Below are 13,525 nucleotides of genomic sequence, written 5' to 3'. Positions count from 1 at the left end.
TTTACCGCTACGTCTAGGTGTATCCCCAGATACACATCTGGGATGGGAGCATTAGGCTGCTTACCATGTCCGAAGGCACTCAATGCCCCTGGTGGGCATCTTCTGGGGGCTCTGGGGCCGGAGGGCCCCGGTGCACTCGTCGGCGGCACATGGAGATCCGTGCCACCCTCTTCCGGGCGCTGGCTGTGAGGCGCAACCTCATCAGAGGGGTGCCACGCGGGGGGTACTGGTGGCCACTGTCGACATTTCATGGGACGGATCCGGGTTGTCAACCAACTCCTCAGGGTCGGTGCCCATAGGACCCAGGGGTTCACCTCTGATCGGAGGGGCAGCTGGTTCTAACCCAGGATGCCCCTGCATCGTCTGCCAACCCTGGCAGCTGCCCATGGTCCGCACCAAGGTGTGGACGCCCTCGGCGATGCTCCTCAGTGATTGGGACAGGCTCTGCATTGACTTGGCGATGCCTTGGACACCTTCCCTAATGGTGCCGACGTCATGCACCAGGCTCTCCACTGTGGTCACCACCCTAGCAGTTTTGGCCTCGGTGCCACGTATTGCCGGTGACATTTCCTGCGTCCTTAGCCTCTGGGACTCCTCCAATCGGCTATGGACCTGCTGGGGTGATGCTGACATCTCTCTCTCTGAATGTCCCGGCCGCTACCTATCATCTCCATCAGCTCCGGGTAACCCACTTCCAGAGGCTCAGCATCAGGCTGGGGCCCAGCTGGGTCCTGGGATCCAGCAGACCTCCGATTGCTCTCTCTCCTGGGGGTTCCTGCCTCCACCTGATTTACATCAGGAACTGTGTGGTGCTGACCAGATTGTGGCCCAGAAGCCTGACCACTAACGTTTCCCACCAAGGCGTGTCTCTGTGCTGGTGGAGGAGAATGACAGCTGTGATGTATCGATCGTGGCATCCTCGGAACTCTCCTCCGAGGTGGTCTCATAGGAGGCAGGGGAGGGGCCACCCCCCAGATGGGCTGGAGGACCTGCGGTAGAATGATCACGTGGTCAGTGAGAGGAATGGGTCAGTCAGTAAGGCAATAACAACTTCCACGTGACAGTCCATACAGGTGGGGCCCGATGGATCCTCACCTCTGCGGCTTGCGCCAATCTCCGCATTGCTGGCCGCTCTGCCCTCGGCCACGCCCGTCAACTCCAGGACCTGTTCCTCGAAGGTCGTGAAGATTCTTATGTCAGGCACAACTCCACCAGTCTGGGCCCCTTCTTCGATTGTACGAGATCGTGTGGAGACACGGAGAGGGCATTGTTCACCACACGTGTGGTTAACATTGGTGGGGGATGTGGGGTTTGAAGGGACGGTTGGGGTGAAGGGTATGTTCGGGGAGCAGATGGAAGGCTGCGGGGGGGCTGGTCATATTCGGGGTGGGGGGCTTTGGGGGGGGGGAGATGTCAATGCTGCCCGGTGCAGGCCATTGACCTTCTTGCAGCTCTGGAAGCCAGACCTCCTGGTCACATGCCTAACCTGATAGCCGCTGCCATTTTGTCCCAGGCGGCACTTGCTGCCCTGGAGCTCAGCCTCTGGGAACCTGGGGGAACAGGAACATAAGAACATAAGAACTAGGAGCAGGAGTGGGCCATCTGGCCCCTCGAGCCTGCTCCACCATTCAATTAGATCATGGCTGATCTTTTGTGGACTCAGCTCCACTTTCCGGCCCGAACACCATAACCCTTAATCCCTTTATTCTTCAGAAAACTATCTATCTTTATCTTAAAAACATGTAATGAAGGAGCCTCAACTGCTTCACTGGGCAAGGAATTCCATAGATTCACAACCCTTTGGGTGAAGAAGTTCCTCCTAAACTCAGTCCTAAATCTACTTCCCCTTATTTTGAGGCTATGCCCCCTAGTTCTGCTGTCACCCGCCAGTGGAAACAACCTGCCCGCATCTATCCTATCTATTCCCTTCATAATTTTAAATGTTTCTATAAGATCCCCCCTCATCCTTCTAAATTCCAACGAGTACAGTCCCAGTCTACTCAACCTCTCCTCATAATCCAACACCTTCAGCTCTGGGATTAACCTAGTGAATCTCCTCTGCACACCCTCCAGTGCCAGTACGTCCTTTCTCAAGTAAAGAGACCAAAACTGAACACAATACTCCAGGTGTGGCCGCACTAACACCTTATACAATTGCAACATAACCTCCCTAGTCTTAAACTCCATCCCTCTAGCAATGAAGGACAAAATTCCATTTGCCTTCTTAATCACCTGTTGCACTTGTAAACCAACCTTCTGTGACTCATGCACTAGCACACCCAAGTCTCTCTGAACAGCGGCATGCTTTAATATTTTATCGTTTAAATAATAATCCCGTTTGCTGTTATTCCTACCAAAATGGATAACCTCACATTTGTCAACATTGTATTCCATCTGCCAGACCCGAGCCCATTCACTTAACCTATCCAAATCCCTCTGCAGACTTCCAGTATCCTCTGCACTTTTCGCTTTACCACTCATCTTAGTGTCGTCTGCAAACTTGGACACATTGCCCTTGGTCCCCAACTCCAAATCATCAATGTAAATTGTGAACAATTGTGGGCCCAACACGGATCCCTGAGGGACACCACTAGCTACTGATTGCCAACCAGAGAAACACCCATTTATCCCAACTCTTTGCTTTCTATTAATTAACCAATCCTCTATCCATGCTACTACTTTACCCTTAATGCCATGCATCTTTATCTTATGCAGCAACCTTTTGTGTGGCACCTTGTCAAAGGCTTTCTGGAAATCCAGATATACCACATCCATCGGCTCCCCGTTATCTACTGCACTGGTAATGTCCTCAAAAAATTCCACTAAATTAGTTAGGCATGACCTGCCTTTAACGAACCCATGCTGCGTCTGCCCAATGGGACAATTTCTATCCAGATGCCTCGCAATTTCTTCCTTGATGATAGATTCCAGCATCTTCCCTATTACCGAAGTTAAACTCACTGGCCTATAATTTCCTGCTTTCTGCCTACCTCCTTTTTTAAACAGTGGCGTCACGTTTGCTAATTTCCAATCCACCGGGACCACCCCAGAGTCTAGTGAATTTCGGTAAATTATCACTAGTGCATCTGCAATTTCCCTAGCCATCTCTTTTAGCACTCTGGGATGCATTCCATCAGGGCCAGGAGACTTGTCTACCTTTAGCCCCATTAGCTTGCCCATCACTCCCTCCTTAGTGATAACAATCCTCTCAAGGTCCTCACCTGTCATAGCCTCATTTCTATCAGTCGCTGGCATGTTATTTGTGTCTTCCACTGTGAAGACCGACCCAAAAAACCTGTTCAGTTCCTCAGCCATTTCCTCATTTCCCATTATTAAAACTCCCTTCTCATCCTCTAAAGGACCAATATTTACCTTAGCCACTCTTTTTTGTCTTATATATTTGTAAAAACTTTTACTGTCTGTTTTTATATTCTGAGCAAGTTTACTCTCATACTCTATCTTACTCTTCTTTATAGCTTTTTTAGTAGCTTTCTGTTGCCCCCTAAAGATTTCCCAGTCCTCTAATCTCCCAGCAATCTTTGCCACTTTATATGCTTTTTCCTTCAATTTGATACTCTCCCTTATTTCCTTAGATATCCACGGTCAATTTTCCCTCTTTCTTCCGTCCTTCCTTTTTGTTGGTATAAACCTTTGCTGAGCACTGTGAAAAATCGCTTGGAAGGTTCTCCACTGTTCCTCAACTGTTCCACCATAAAGTCTTAGCTCCCAGTCTACCTTAGCTAGTTCTTCTTTCATCCCCTTGTAATCTCCTTTGTTTAAACACAAAACACTAGTATTTGATTTTACTTTCTCACCCTCCATCTGTATTTTAAATTCCACCATATTGTGATCGCTCCTTCCGAGAGGATCCCTAACTATGAGATCATGAATCAATCCTGTCTCATTACACAGGACAAGATCTAGGACTGCTTGTTCCCTCGTAGGTTCCATTACATACTGTTCTATGAAACTATCGCGGATACATTCTATAAACTCCTCCTCACGGTTGCCTTGACCGACCTGGTTAAACCAATCGACATGTAGATTAAAATCCCCCATGATAACTGCTGTACCATTTCTACATGCATCAGTTATTTCTTTGTTTATTGCCTGCCCCACCATATCGTTACTATTTGGTGGCCGATAGACTACTCCTATCAGTGACTTTTTCGCCTTACTATTCCTGATTTCCACCCAAATGGATTCAACCTTATCCTCCATAGCACCGATGTCATCCCTTACTATTGCCCGGATGTCATCCTTAAATAACAGAGCAACACCACCTCCCTTACCATCCACTCTGTCCTTCCGAATAGTTTGATACCCTCGGATATTTAACTCCCAGTCGTGACCATCCTTTAACCATGTTTCAGTAATGGCCACTAAATCATAGTCATTTACGATGATTTGTGCCACCAACTCATTTACTTTATTCCGAATACTACGAGCATTCAGGTAAAGTACACTTATGTTGGTTTTTTTACCTCTGTTTTGAATCTTAACATCTCCAGTTTTATTCCTTTTGTTATTACTGGGCCTATTCACTGTGCTCCCCTCAGTCACTGTACCTTGTACTGTCGCCCTTATGGATTTCTGACTATGTCTTCTCTGCCTTGCACTTTTCCCCTTACTTCCTTTTGTTTCTGTCCCTGTTTTACTACCTTCCAACTTCCTGCATTGGTTCCCATCCCCCTGCCACATTAGTTTAAACCCTCCCCAACAGCTCTAGCAAACACCCCCCCTAGGACATCGGTTCTGGTGTCCATCGCACCTAGGAGTCTCCCCAGGTCCGCGTCTCCAAACCTCGGGGTGCGTCGTTTCGGCACCATGGCTGCGAGCTGTGTGAGTAGGTTGTGCTGTTTAAGTGCTGCTTGTTGGCGGGGGAGAGGGAGGTTGCTGGCAGGTGGAGGCAGTAACGCCCGGGCGAGCCTCAGTCAGAGGGTTGCTGGACCCCAGGACCCAGCCTGATGCTGAGCCTCTGGAACAAGGTTACCCGGAGGTCGCTGGCAAGTGCAGTACCGGTAAACGGCGTGAAGCCCGTGAGGCCTCGTTAAGTGGATGATGAGACCATCAATTCACACGACACATGGTTAGAAGCGAACAGTGGTTTTAATCATCTTACAACAGAGCCTGCCTGTGACGAGATGAACTCTAGATGAACTGGCAGGCAGGTTCACAACAGCAACCTTTATACTTCCGGTTAGGGGGAGGAGCCATGGGCGGAGCCAACGGTGGAGCCCAGTACAAGCTCCTCATCTCCCCCTATGGGTAGAGCCGCAAAACTACACATTATCTAGTACAAGGTACAGGCTCAACACATGTTGTACAATACAGTGTGGATTATTAGTGTTTATAATTCACCACAATGGACCAATTTTGCTACAAGTTTGCTGATGACACGACCGCAGTGGGTTGAATCTCAAACAACGACGAGTCAGAATACAGGAGGGAGAAGTGGAGTGGTGTAACGACAACAATCTACCCTCAATGTCAGCAAAACTGAAGAGCTGGTCATTGACTTCAGGAAGCAAAGTACTGTACACACCCCTGTCTGCATCAACGGGGCCGAGGTGGAGATGATTAACAGTGTCAAATTCCTAGGGGTGCACATCACCAATAATCTGTCCTGGTCCACCCATTTCGACACTATGACCAAGAAAGCGCAACAGCACCTGTACTTCCTCAGGAAACTGGGGAATTCGGCATGTCCACATTAACTCTTACCAACTTTTACAGATGCACCATAGAAAGCATCCTATCTGGCTGCATCACAGCCTGGTATGGCAACTGCTTGGCCCAAGACCCTCCAGGGTCGTGAACATAGCCCAGTCCATCACACAAACCCACCTCCCATCCATTGACTCTGTCTACACCTCCCACTGCCTTGGGAAAGCGGGCAGCATAATCAAAGACCCCTCCCACCCGGGTTATTCTCTCTTCCAACCTTTTCCATCGGGCAGGAGATACAATAGTCTGAGAACACGCACCAACAGGTTCAAAACCAGCTTCTTCCCCACTGTTACCAGACTCCTGAATGGCCCTCTTATGGACTGAACTGATCTCTCCACACATCTTCTCTACTGTTGTAGCACTATGCTCCGTATGCTTCACCCGGAGCCTGTGTTTATGTATTTACATTGTGTATTTATGTATGCCCTTTTTTTCATGAATGGAATGATCTGTCTGGACTGTAAGCAGAAAAATAGTTTGCACTGCACCTCGGTACACGTGACAATAAACAAATCCAATTAACGTTGGATTGCGTTGCTGGCTACGCCGAGCCGGACGTAGGGAAGCTCGCGACAGTACCTGTTCGCTGCCACACTTCGAAACGTTTGCGGAGAATGAAGCCCACAGTATTGACGATGGAGTGTTACAGTTCACACAGGAGGTCCGAGTCACTGCGGTAATGTGCATGTTGCAGTGTGGAGCTATGGACAGTGATGGTAAAAGAAACTTTATTTCCATTACATGGCTGACCAGAAATCTCTCCCACCATTCCCGCCCGGCATCGGTGTGCGCTTGCAAGTTGACACTCGGGCTGTTTGATGCGTTATGAACTTACCATCAAGTCCTGGATTGCAACCCAAGTATGAATTTGGTTGTTTCATTACATTTCCCCTGGACCATGGAACCGTCTCCCAGATTCTTGAGGAGCCCTGGACAAGAACTCCTGTTTTGGAAGAAGGGGAAAGAAAGGTTGACCCCGGGATTGTGTCAATATTTACAGGAAGCCCCACTCTGGTCATCATTGATTCGAACCCATTGTCAGTGCAAAGAAATGTTTGGAATATCTTAAATTCTGACTTCCAGGAAACATTGTAGGTGCCCCAGTACAAAACCCTGGATGTTCTAACAGATAATATATATTTATACATGCGTGAGTGTGTGTGTAAAACTTGATTCACATTTCCACCCCAACAGAAAGATGGGAACGTGAGGAATTCATCTGCCAACTATTTCCCAAACTCAGAACCTGGTTGTGTTGAACAAGCAAACGTCATTTCCTCTGTAATTGGCCAGGGATGTTCTCTCTCTCTCTTTCTGAAGCAACTTCAGCCCCGGCGATTTAAACTTTTGTTTTGGTGCAGAAAGAAGAGTTTGGGAGTTGGGCAGCTCACACAGACACGTGTAGCTCAGAGTGTTGGGGGGGAGAGACACTGGGCTCAGGGAGGGGCAATAAGGGCTGCAGTGATGTGCGCTGGCTTCACTTTCCCTTTATTCTGATCCCCAACTCCCTCCCTCTCTCCCACACTCACTCTCTCCACTTTGGAAGAAATGGTCGGCGGAGATGGGGCTGTGCCTGGGATCCGAGAGCACTCCGGAGGAGAGGCAGGCCCGGCTCCGCAGTGAGAAGATTGACCGAGCCCTTTCTGAATGTGCCAAGCAGGAGCTGAACGTGGTGAAGATTCTGCTTTTAGGTCAGTAACGCGCGTCCCTCACCTTCCGCCCCCCTGTGTGTGTGTGTGTGTGAATGGGGTAAAGTTTGTTACTGACAGCAGTGACACACCTGGTCTGTTTCACTCTTTCCTCAATTAAAAGTTTCCAAGTTGGCATTTCTGCACAATGCTTTGGGAGTTGCTTGAAACTTAAAGTCTTTAAAAAACAAATTGCACAACTATTTCCCCCTCCCCATCATCCACCAAAGATTTATTTGGGAGATCCTGTCGTCATCCCCCCCCTGATCACAATGGGCTATTTCAAGAGATTGGTTTGAGGGATTATTGCCACAAGTTTAGAGCAGTCCATTCAATTCCCTGCTCTTATTGCAGGGGAGAAAGGTGTTGGGTCGTTTTTTAAAATCCCCTTGATGTAGCCAGTGTGCCTTCCTTTGTCACATATAATGAATACTTTTAATATAAATTTAGAGTACCCAATTATTTTTTTTCCAATTAAGGGGCAATTTAGCGTGACCGATCCACCTAGCCTGCACATCTTTGGGTTGTGGGGGGTGAAACCCACGCAAACACGGGGGGGGGGGGGGGGGGGGGGAATGTGCAAACTCCACACGGACGGTGACCCAAGGCCGGGATCGAACCCGAGGGGTACTCCGTATACTTTTCAAATTTGTTAAACTTTTTTTTGATTAATGGGTAGCACAAGTGGATAGCACTGTGGCTTCACAGTGCCAGGGTCCTAGGTTTGATTCCCCGCGGGGTCACTGTCTGTGAGGAGTCTGCACATCCTCCCCGTGTGTGCGTGGGTTTCTTCCGGGTGCTCCGGTTTCCTCCCACAGTCCAAAGATGTGCAGGTTAGGTGGATTGGCCGTGATAAATTGCCCTTAGTGACCAAAATGGTTAGGAGGGGTTATTGGGTTACGGGGATAGGGTGGAAGTGGGGGCTTAAGTGGGTCAGTGCAGACTCGATGGGCCGAATGGCCTCCTTCTGCACTGTATCTTGGGGCAGCATGGTAGCATCGTGGTTAGTACAGTTGCTTCAAAGCTCCAGGGTCCCAGGTTCGAATCCCCACTGGTTCACTGTCTGTACGGAGTCTGCACGTTCTCCCCGTGTGTGCGTGGGTTTCCTCCGGGTGCTTCGGTTTCCTCCCACAGTCCAAAGATGTGCAGGTGAGGTGGATTGGCCGTGATAAATTGCCCTTAGTGACCAAAAGGATTAGGTAGGGTTACTGGGTTACGGGGATAAGGATGTGTGGGCTTAAGTAAGGTGCTCTTTCCAAGGGCCCGTGCAGACTCGATGGGCCGAATGGCCTCCTTCTGCACTGTAAATTCTATGATCTGTCTCGACCCAGTGTTGGTGGGGGTTGTAGGGGACAGTTTGTTTTCGAAAACAGATTGTGTTTTTTCATTACTGAATGGATAAATAAACAAAAATAAGACAGAAAGCGAATAATAGAAACCATTGTCTATCCCAAATAAATATGCAACAAACAGCAGTGATATAAAAAGCATGACTCTTGGCAACATGTAGGGCTAAACAAGAAACTTGTGAGTCAGACCCTCTGACCATTTCAAACACAAAACTGTACTTAATTTCAAATGAGCTGTTCTCGCACCACTGGCCTGACTGTGTTGATAAATGGAAGAGGCATTAAAGCTTAAATTCAGTACTCGAAAAATGGCCACAAGTAAACTAGGAGGGGAAAAATGGAATGGAACGTTTTGAATATCTGATTTCCATAGAATAGCTTTTCTGCCCAAAGGCATATGAATGATTTACTGACGGCAGATGCAAACCAATTATAAGGAGTACAAAGTTCCTAATTACCTGAGTCAATAATAAGATTAAGTGCCTTACATTTGAAATTCAGTTTAGTTTTTTTTATTGGACAAATGTCTTCTGATGACTGTTGCAAAGTTTCTGCGAATCATTTTTTGTTTAAATTTAGGGTACCCAGTTAATTTTTCCAATTAAGGGACAATTTAGCGTGGCCAATCCCACTACCCTGCACATCTTTGGGTTGTGGGGGCGAAACCCACGCAAACACGGGGAGAATGGGCAAACTCCACACGGACAGTGACCCAGAGCCGGGATCGAACCTGGGACCTCAGCGCTGAGACAGCAGGGCTAACCGACTGCACCACCGTGCTGCCCTGTTTCTGCTAATCATATCCTCTGAACATGTTCCACACTGACCTGCTCCATCAGCTTTGTAGCTCCCATTTGAGCCAGTATTTATTTGTTTGTTTGTTTGTTTGTTTATGTCGATATCTGTTGTTCAGTGGAGCTAAAAATGAAAGGCCATCAAACCTGTGTATTCGGTCTATTGTGAATCGACTGTGTTCACAGACCAGGGACATTAGATTTGATCCCCTGTCTGCGCTGAGTCAGGCTTCTTAGTTTGAGATGTTCGAGTTGTAAAATCAGGCAAATTGGGGAGCTTTCAACTTCTCTCTCTCTCTCTCCCCCTCTTCCCCCTACCCCCTACCCTCGAGCATGTTTAATGTCAGGTGAGTACATAACCATCTTCAGTTGTGAAGTCTATTTATGGTCAAATAGTCAGTGCACAGCTAATGCCTGAAGAATGGGTACCGTGGATGAGTTGCTGGAATGTCACAAGCACAAACGGATCTTTACATAGAATGTATCACACAATAACAGACCAATTAAACTGTGCTCGTGCTCTGTCTCTCTCTCTCTCTTTCAGTCGGACTCTGTCTCTCTCTCACTCGGACTCTCTCTCTCTCTCGCTCTCACTCGGACTCTCTCTTTCTCTCTCTCATTCGGACTCTGTCTCTCTCTCTCTTTCAGTCGGACTCTGTCTCTCTCTCTCTCTCTCTCACTCAGTCTCTCTCTCTCTCTCTCTCTCTCTCACTCGACTCTCTCTCTCTCTCTCTCTCACTCGACTCTCTCTCTCTCTCTCATTCGGACTCTGTCTCTCTCTCTCTCTCGCCTCTCGCCTGTCTGTCTGATTTTTTTTAACTTTGTTTGTTGTTTGTAAAAAAAATTTAAAAATTCAAGTGCCCAATTGTCCCTTTTGTTTTCCAATTAAGGGGCAATATAAGCGTGGCCAATCCACCTACCCTGCACATCTTTTTGGGTTGTGGGGGTGAGACCCATGCAGACATAGGGAAGGAGGGGGGGGAATGTGAAAACTCCACACGGACAGTGACCCGGGGCCGGATTGAACCCGGGTCCTCGGCTGCGTGAAGTAACAGTGCTAAACATTGCGCCGCGGTGCCGCACTGTCTCTCTGATTCATAAAGACTGATCCTGCCTGTGAGGTTCAGTGATATTTTTAAACATCCACAACTGATACTACAGTGGCCTCCTATGAACTATTCCCCTTTCAAAGCCCTTCTCCATGTGCATGTGAATCACATGGGCCTTGTATCCAGGTAGAAATGCATATTAAGCATCCTCTGGACCCCCAACTCCATTCCACCTCGGAATTAAATAGACAGCTTAAAATATAACTGTTTCCAAAACGTAACAACTCCCCGTGACCTGTAGACTAACATCCTAGCCATTGACAGCACAGCTGGCCTTATTTTTACAGGTGTGAATATCATGCACTTTTCCAATAAGACAACCTTGACCCCCCCCCCCTTTAAAAACCAAGTCACCCAAACCTGTGGGGCAGAATTCAGAACACGTCACATGCCACTTTCATTCCTCCATTTTACCCTTAAAGAAAGAGAGTCTTAAAACAAAACTATCTTTTTGAAAATTAAGGGGCATTTTAGCCTGGCCAATCCACCTACTCTGCACATCTTTGGGTTGTGGGGGTGAGACCCACACAGACACGGGGAGAATGTGCAAACTCCACACGGACAGTGACCCAGGGCCGGGATCGGACCCGGGTCCTTGGCGCCGTGAGGCAGCAGTGCTAACCACTGCTCCACTGAGCTGCCCTAACAATCCTTTAAACCCCGTAATTGTAACAATTTTGAAAGTTGCCAGGATGTTTCAAAGTGAATCCGTGCTGTGGAATCCAGGTGTTGTCTTCCTAATTGGGCCAATAACCCTCGGGTTTGAGCATTCCGGGGAGCTGAGGGACATGGTGATGGTGTGGGAACGCGGAGCGGAGATTGAATGTTGGAGAAGCGACTCCTTTTCCCATTTATTTCTTCTGAAGTTGTGTTGTGTGTGTTTCAGGTGCTGCAGAGAGCGGGAAAAGCACACTGGTAAAACAAATGAAGATTATTCACAGCCATGGATTCACCGAAGAGGAACTTATAAGTTTCAAGGTAACTCTCAAAAAAAAGTACAAACATTGAACAAATGTGCAGTTCACACATAGCAGCGACGTCAAAGGATACGCTCTCAAGCATATCTTTATTCATTTTGTTTCTCCTACCCTTCTCCAGTGTTCCTCTTCGGAGCCAGCTTATTACACATTAGTAAAAGTTGCCACAGTCCCAGATGACCGTAGGCTGCTCTCTCCTTTGAGGGGGAGGGCTGACTGGTGGTGATTTAACAGGCGAGGGGCAAGGCCAAGATAACCTCAGCCGGTGCAGGGATTGAACCCACGCTGTTGGCCTCGCTCTGCATCACAAACCAGCTGTCCAGCCAACTGAGCTAAAGTGGCCTCACATTTAACACCTGGATTGGTTTGTCATTCGCGTGTAATACTCACAGTTTGCATTTCTGGTTAAAATGCAAAAAAGTCACACCCTGATAATCAAAGGGCACAAAATTAGACTTGTGCACTGGGTTTCCTGCTGCGATTCACTGTGTAATAAAGTCACAGCGAGTTGGAGAGAGCCATTGGCAGCTGTATGCCGTGGATGAAATGGGATGTTTTTGACCCGTGTGTTGAAGTTCTTTCTAAGGCGGTGTAGCTGTAAAGTTAATGCACCAGCAATATCAGCATTGGCTTTGGCTAAAGATTGCAGTGCTGTTTCCAGAAAGAAGGATGGAGGCTATCCAAAGGGACAGTCCAGCGGAAAACCCCTGATTGGCTGTGTTTCACAGGAAGAGGCAAACTCTCCTGAGTGTGTTATTTGCATACCAGGTTATCCACCAGGCAGTCCATGTATGTCAAGTATTTGAATGTTTGGACCTGGGTGAATAGCTCTTCACTGCGAAGTAGAATAAGGTTGTGGTTCTGAAGTTGCATTCCCAAAGGGGAGGCTTTAGTGGCTATGATGATTTGTCAATGCCAGTTCTCTGAGCGTGGCTTAACGTCTTCAACATGGCTTCCTCGCGCCTGCCTGTGTCTGAGAACATCAACTTGTAATTGAAAGCTGATAGAGGGAGCGACGATGAAGAAATGGGATTGTGTAAGGTTGGGAACGGCACGGATAGGTTTACCCCACCCCCTCCACACACAATTTCTTTGACTGTTCAATACTGCTCCACCCCCTCGGCTGTCACTCGCAACGGTCGCCTTTTGAAGCTGCTGCTGTAACATTGTTGGTTGCTTTGGTCTGCAGTAAGTGATTGAGCTAATTCCCCTCATTGGTCAGTTTCGCTCCCCTTACCCATCTACCTACGCTGGGGAGAAAATGTTTAATTTATCATTTTGATGAGGGTGTCGCGCATTTGCTACGACTAATAGAAAAGTTGGTTCTGCCTCCTCCAACCCCTACGTGAGTCCTGGAGTCAGCAGCTTTGCCATCCTGCTTCAGGGCACAATCCCGAGTCGGGATTAAACTCGATTCGGGTCGGGATTCAGCATGAACGTTGGGACTGGGGGCAATTGTGGGCCAGAAAATCGGTGTGAATTAGAGCGATTAAAGTCTGGGTGGTGGCACAATTGGGGATTCCTTTGGGAACCCCAGAGAATTGGCGTTATGTGTAATGTACAGCGCAGCAACATGCCATTCGGCCCAAAAGACCCATGTTAGTGTTTGTGCTGGACACGTGTCTGCTCCCAACCCAACTGCAGATCCTTCGAACACTTTCTCCCTCGTCTTTACCTCACTTCACCAATGCCTTTAATCAGCGACATGGACACTTGACTGCATCTGCTAATAAGGCAATGCAAATGATTCACATTTGCATTCGATACCAAACTAATTGGGGCAGCTGATTCTGAAGAAGAATCACTTTTTCTTAATAAATTTAGAGTACCCAATTATTTTATTTTCTCCCATTAAGGGGCAATTTAGCGTGGCCAAGC

General features: G+C 47.9%; 1 protein-coding gene across 1 annotated transcript in view; it reads left to right on the top strand.

Moving 5' to 3' along the window:
• Positions 1 to 7,003: 7,003 nt before the first annotated feature.
• gnav1 (guanine nucleotide binding protein (G protein) alpha v1) overlaps positions 7,004 to 13,525 on the top strand; it is a 158,462-nt gene continuing 151,940 nt past the window's right edge. The window contains exons 1-2 of the mRNA XM_038777971.1: positions 7,004 to 7,421; positions 11,557 to 11,648. Of these exons, the coding sequence (XP_038633899.1) occupies positions 7,292 to 7,421; positions 11,557 to 11,648 (222 nt within the window). The 5' untranslated portion in view covers positions 7,004 to 7,291. The remainder of the gene's footprint in view (positions 7,422 to 11,556; positions 11,649 to 13,525) is intronic.

Source organism: Scyliorhinus canicula, chromosome 18 (assembly GCF_902713615.1).
Source record: "Scyliorhinus canicula chromosome 18, sScyCan1.1, whole genome shotgun sequence".
In the NCBI taxonomy this organism is placed as follows: domain Eukaryota; kingdom Metazoa; phylum Chordata; class Chondrichthyes; order Carcharhiniformes; family Scyliorhinidae; genus Scyliorhinus; species Scyliorhinus canicula.
Note: the sequence above shows the minus strand (reverse complement) of the source record. Positions and strands in the feature narration are given on the sequence as shown.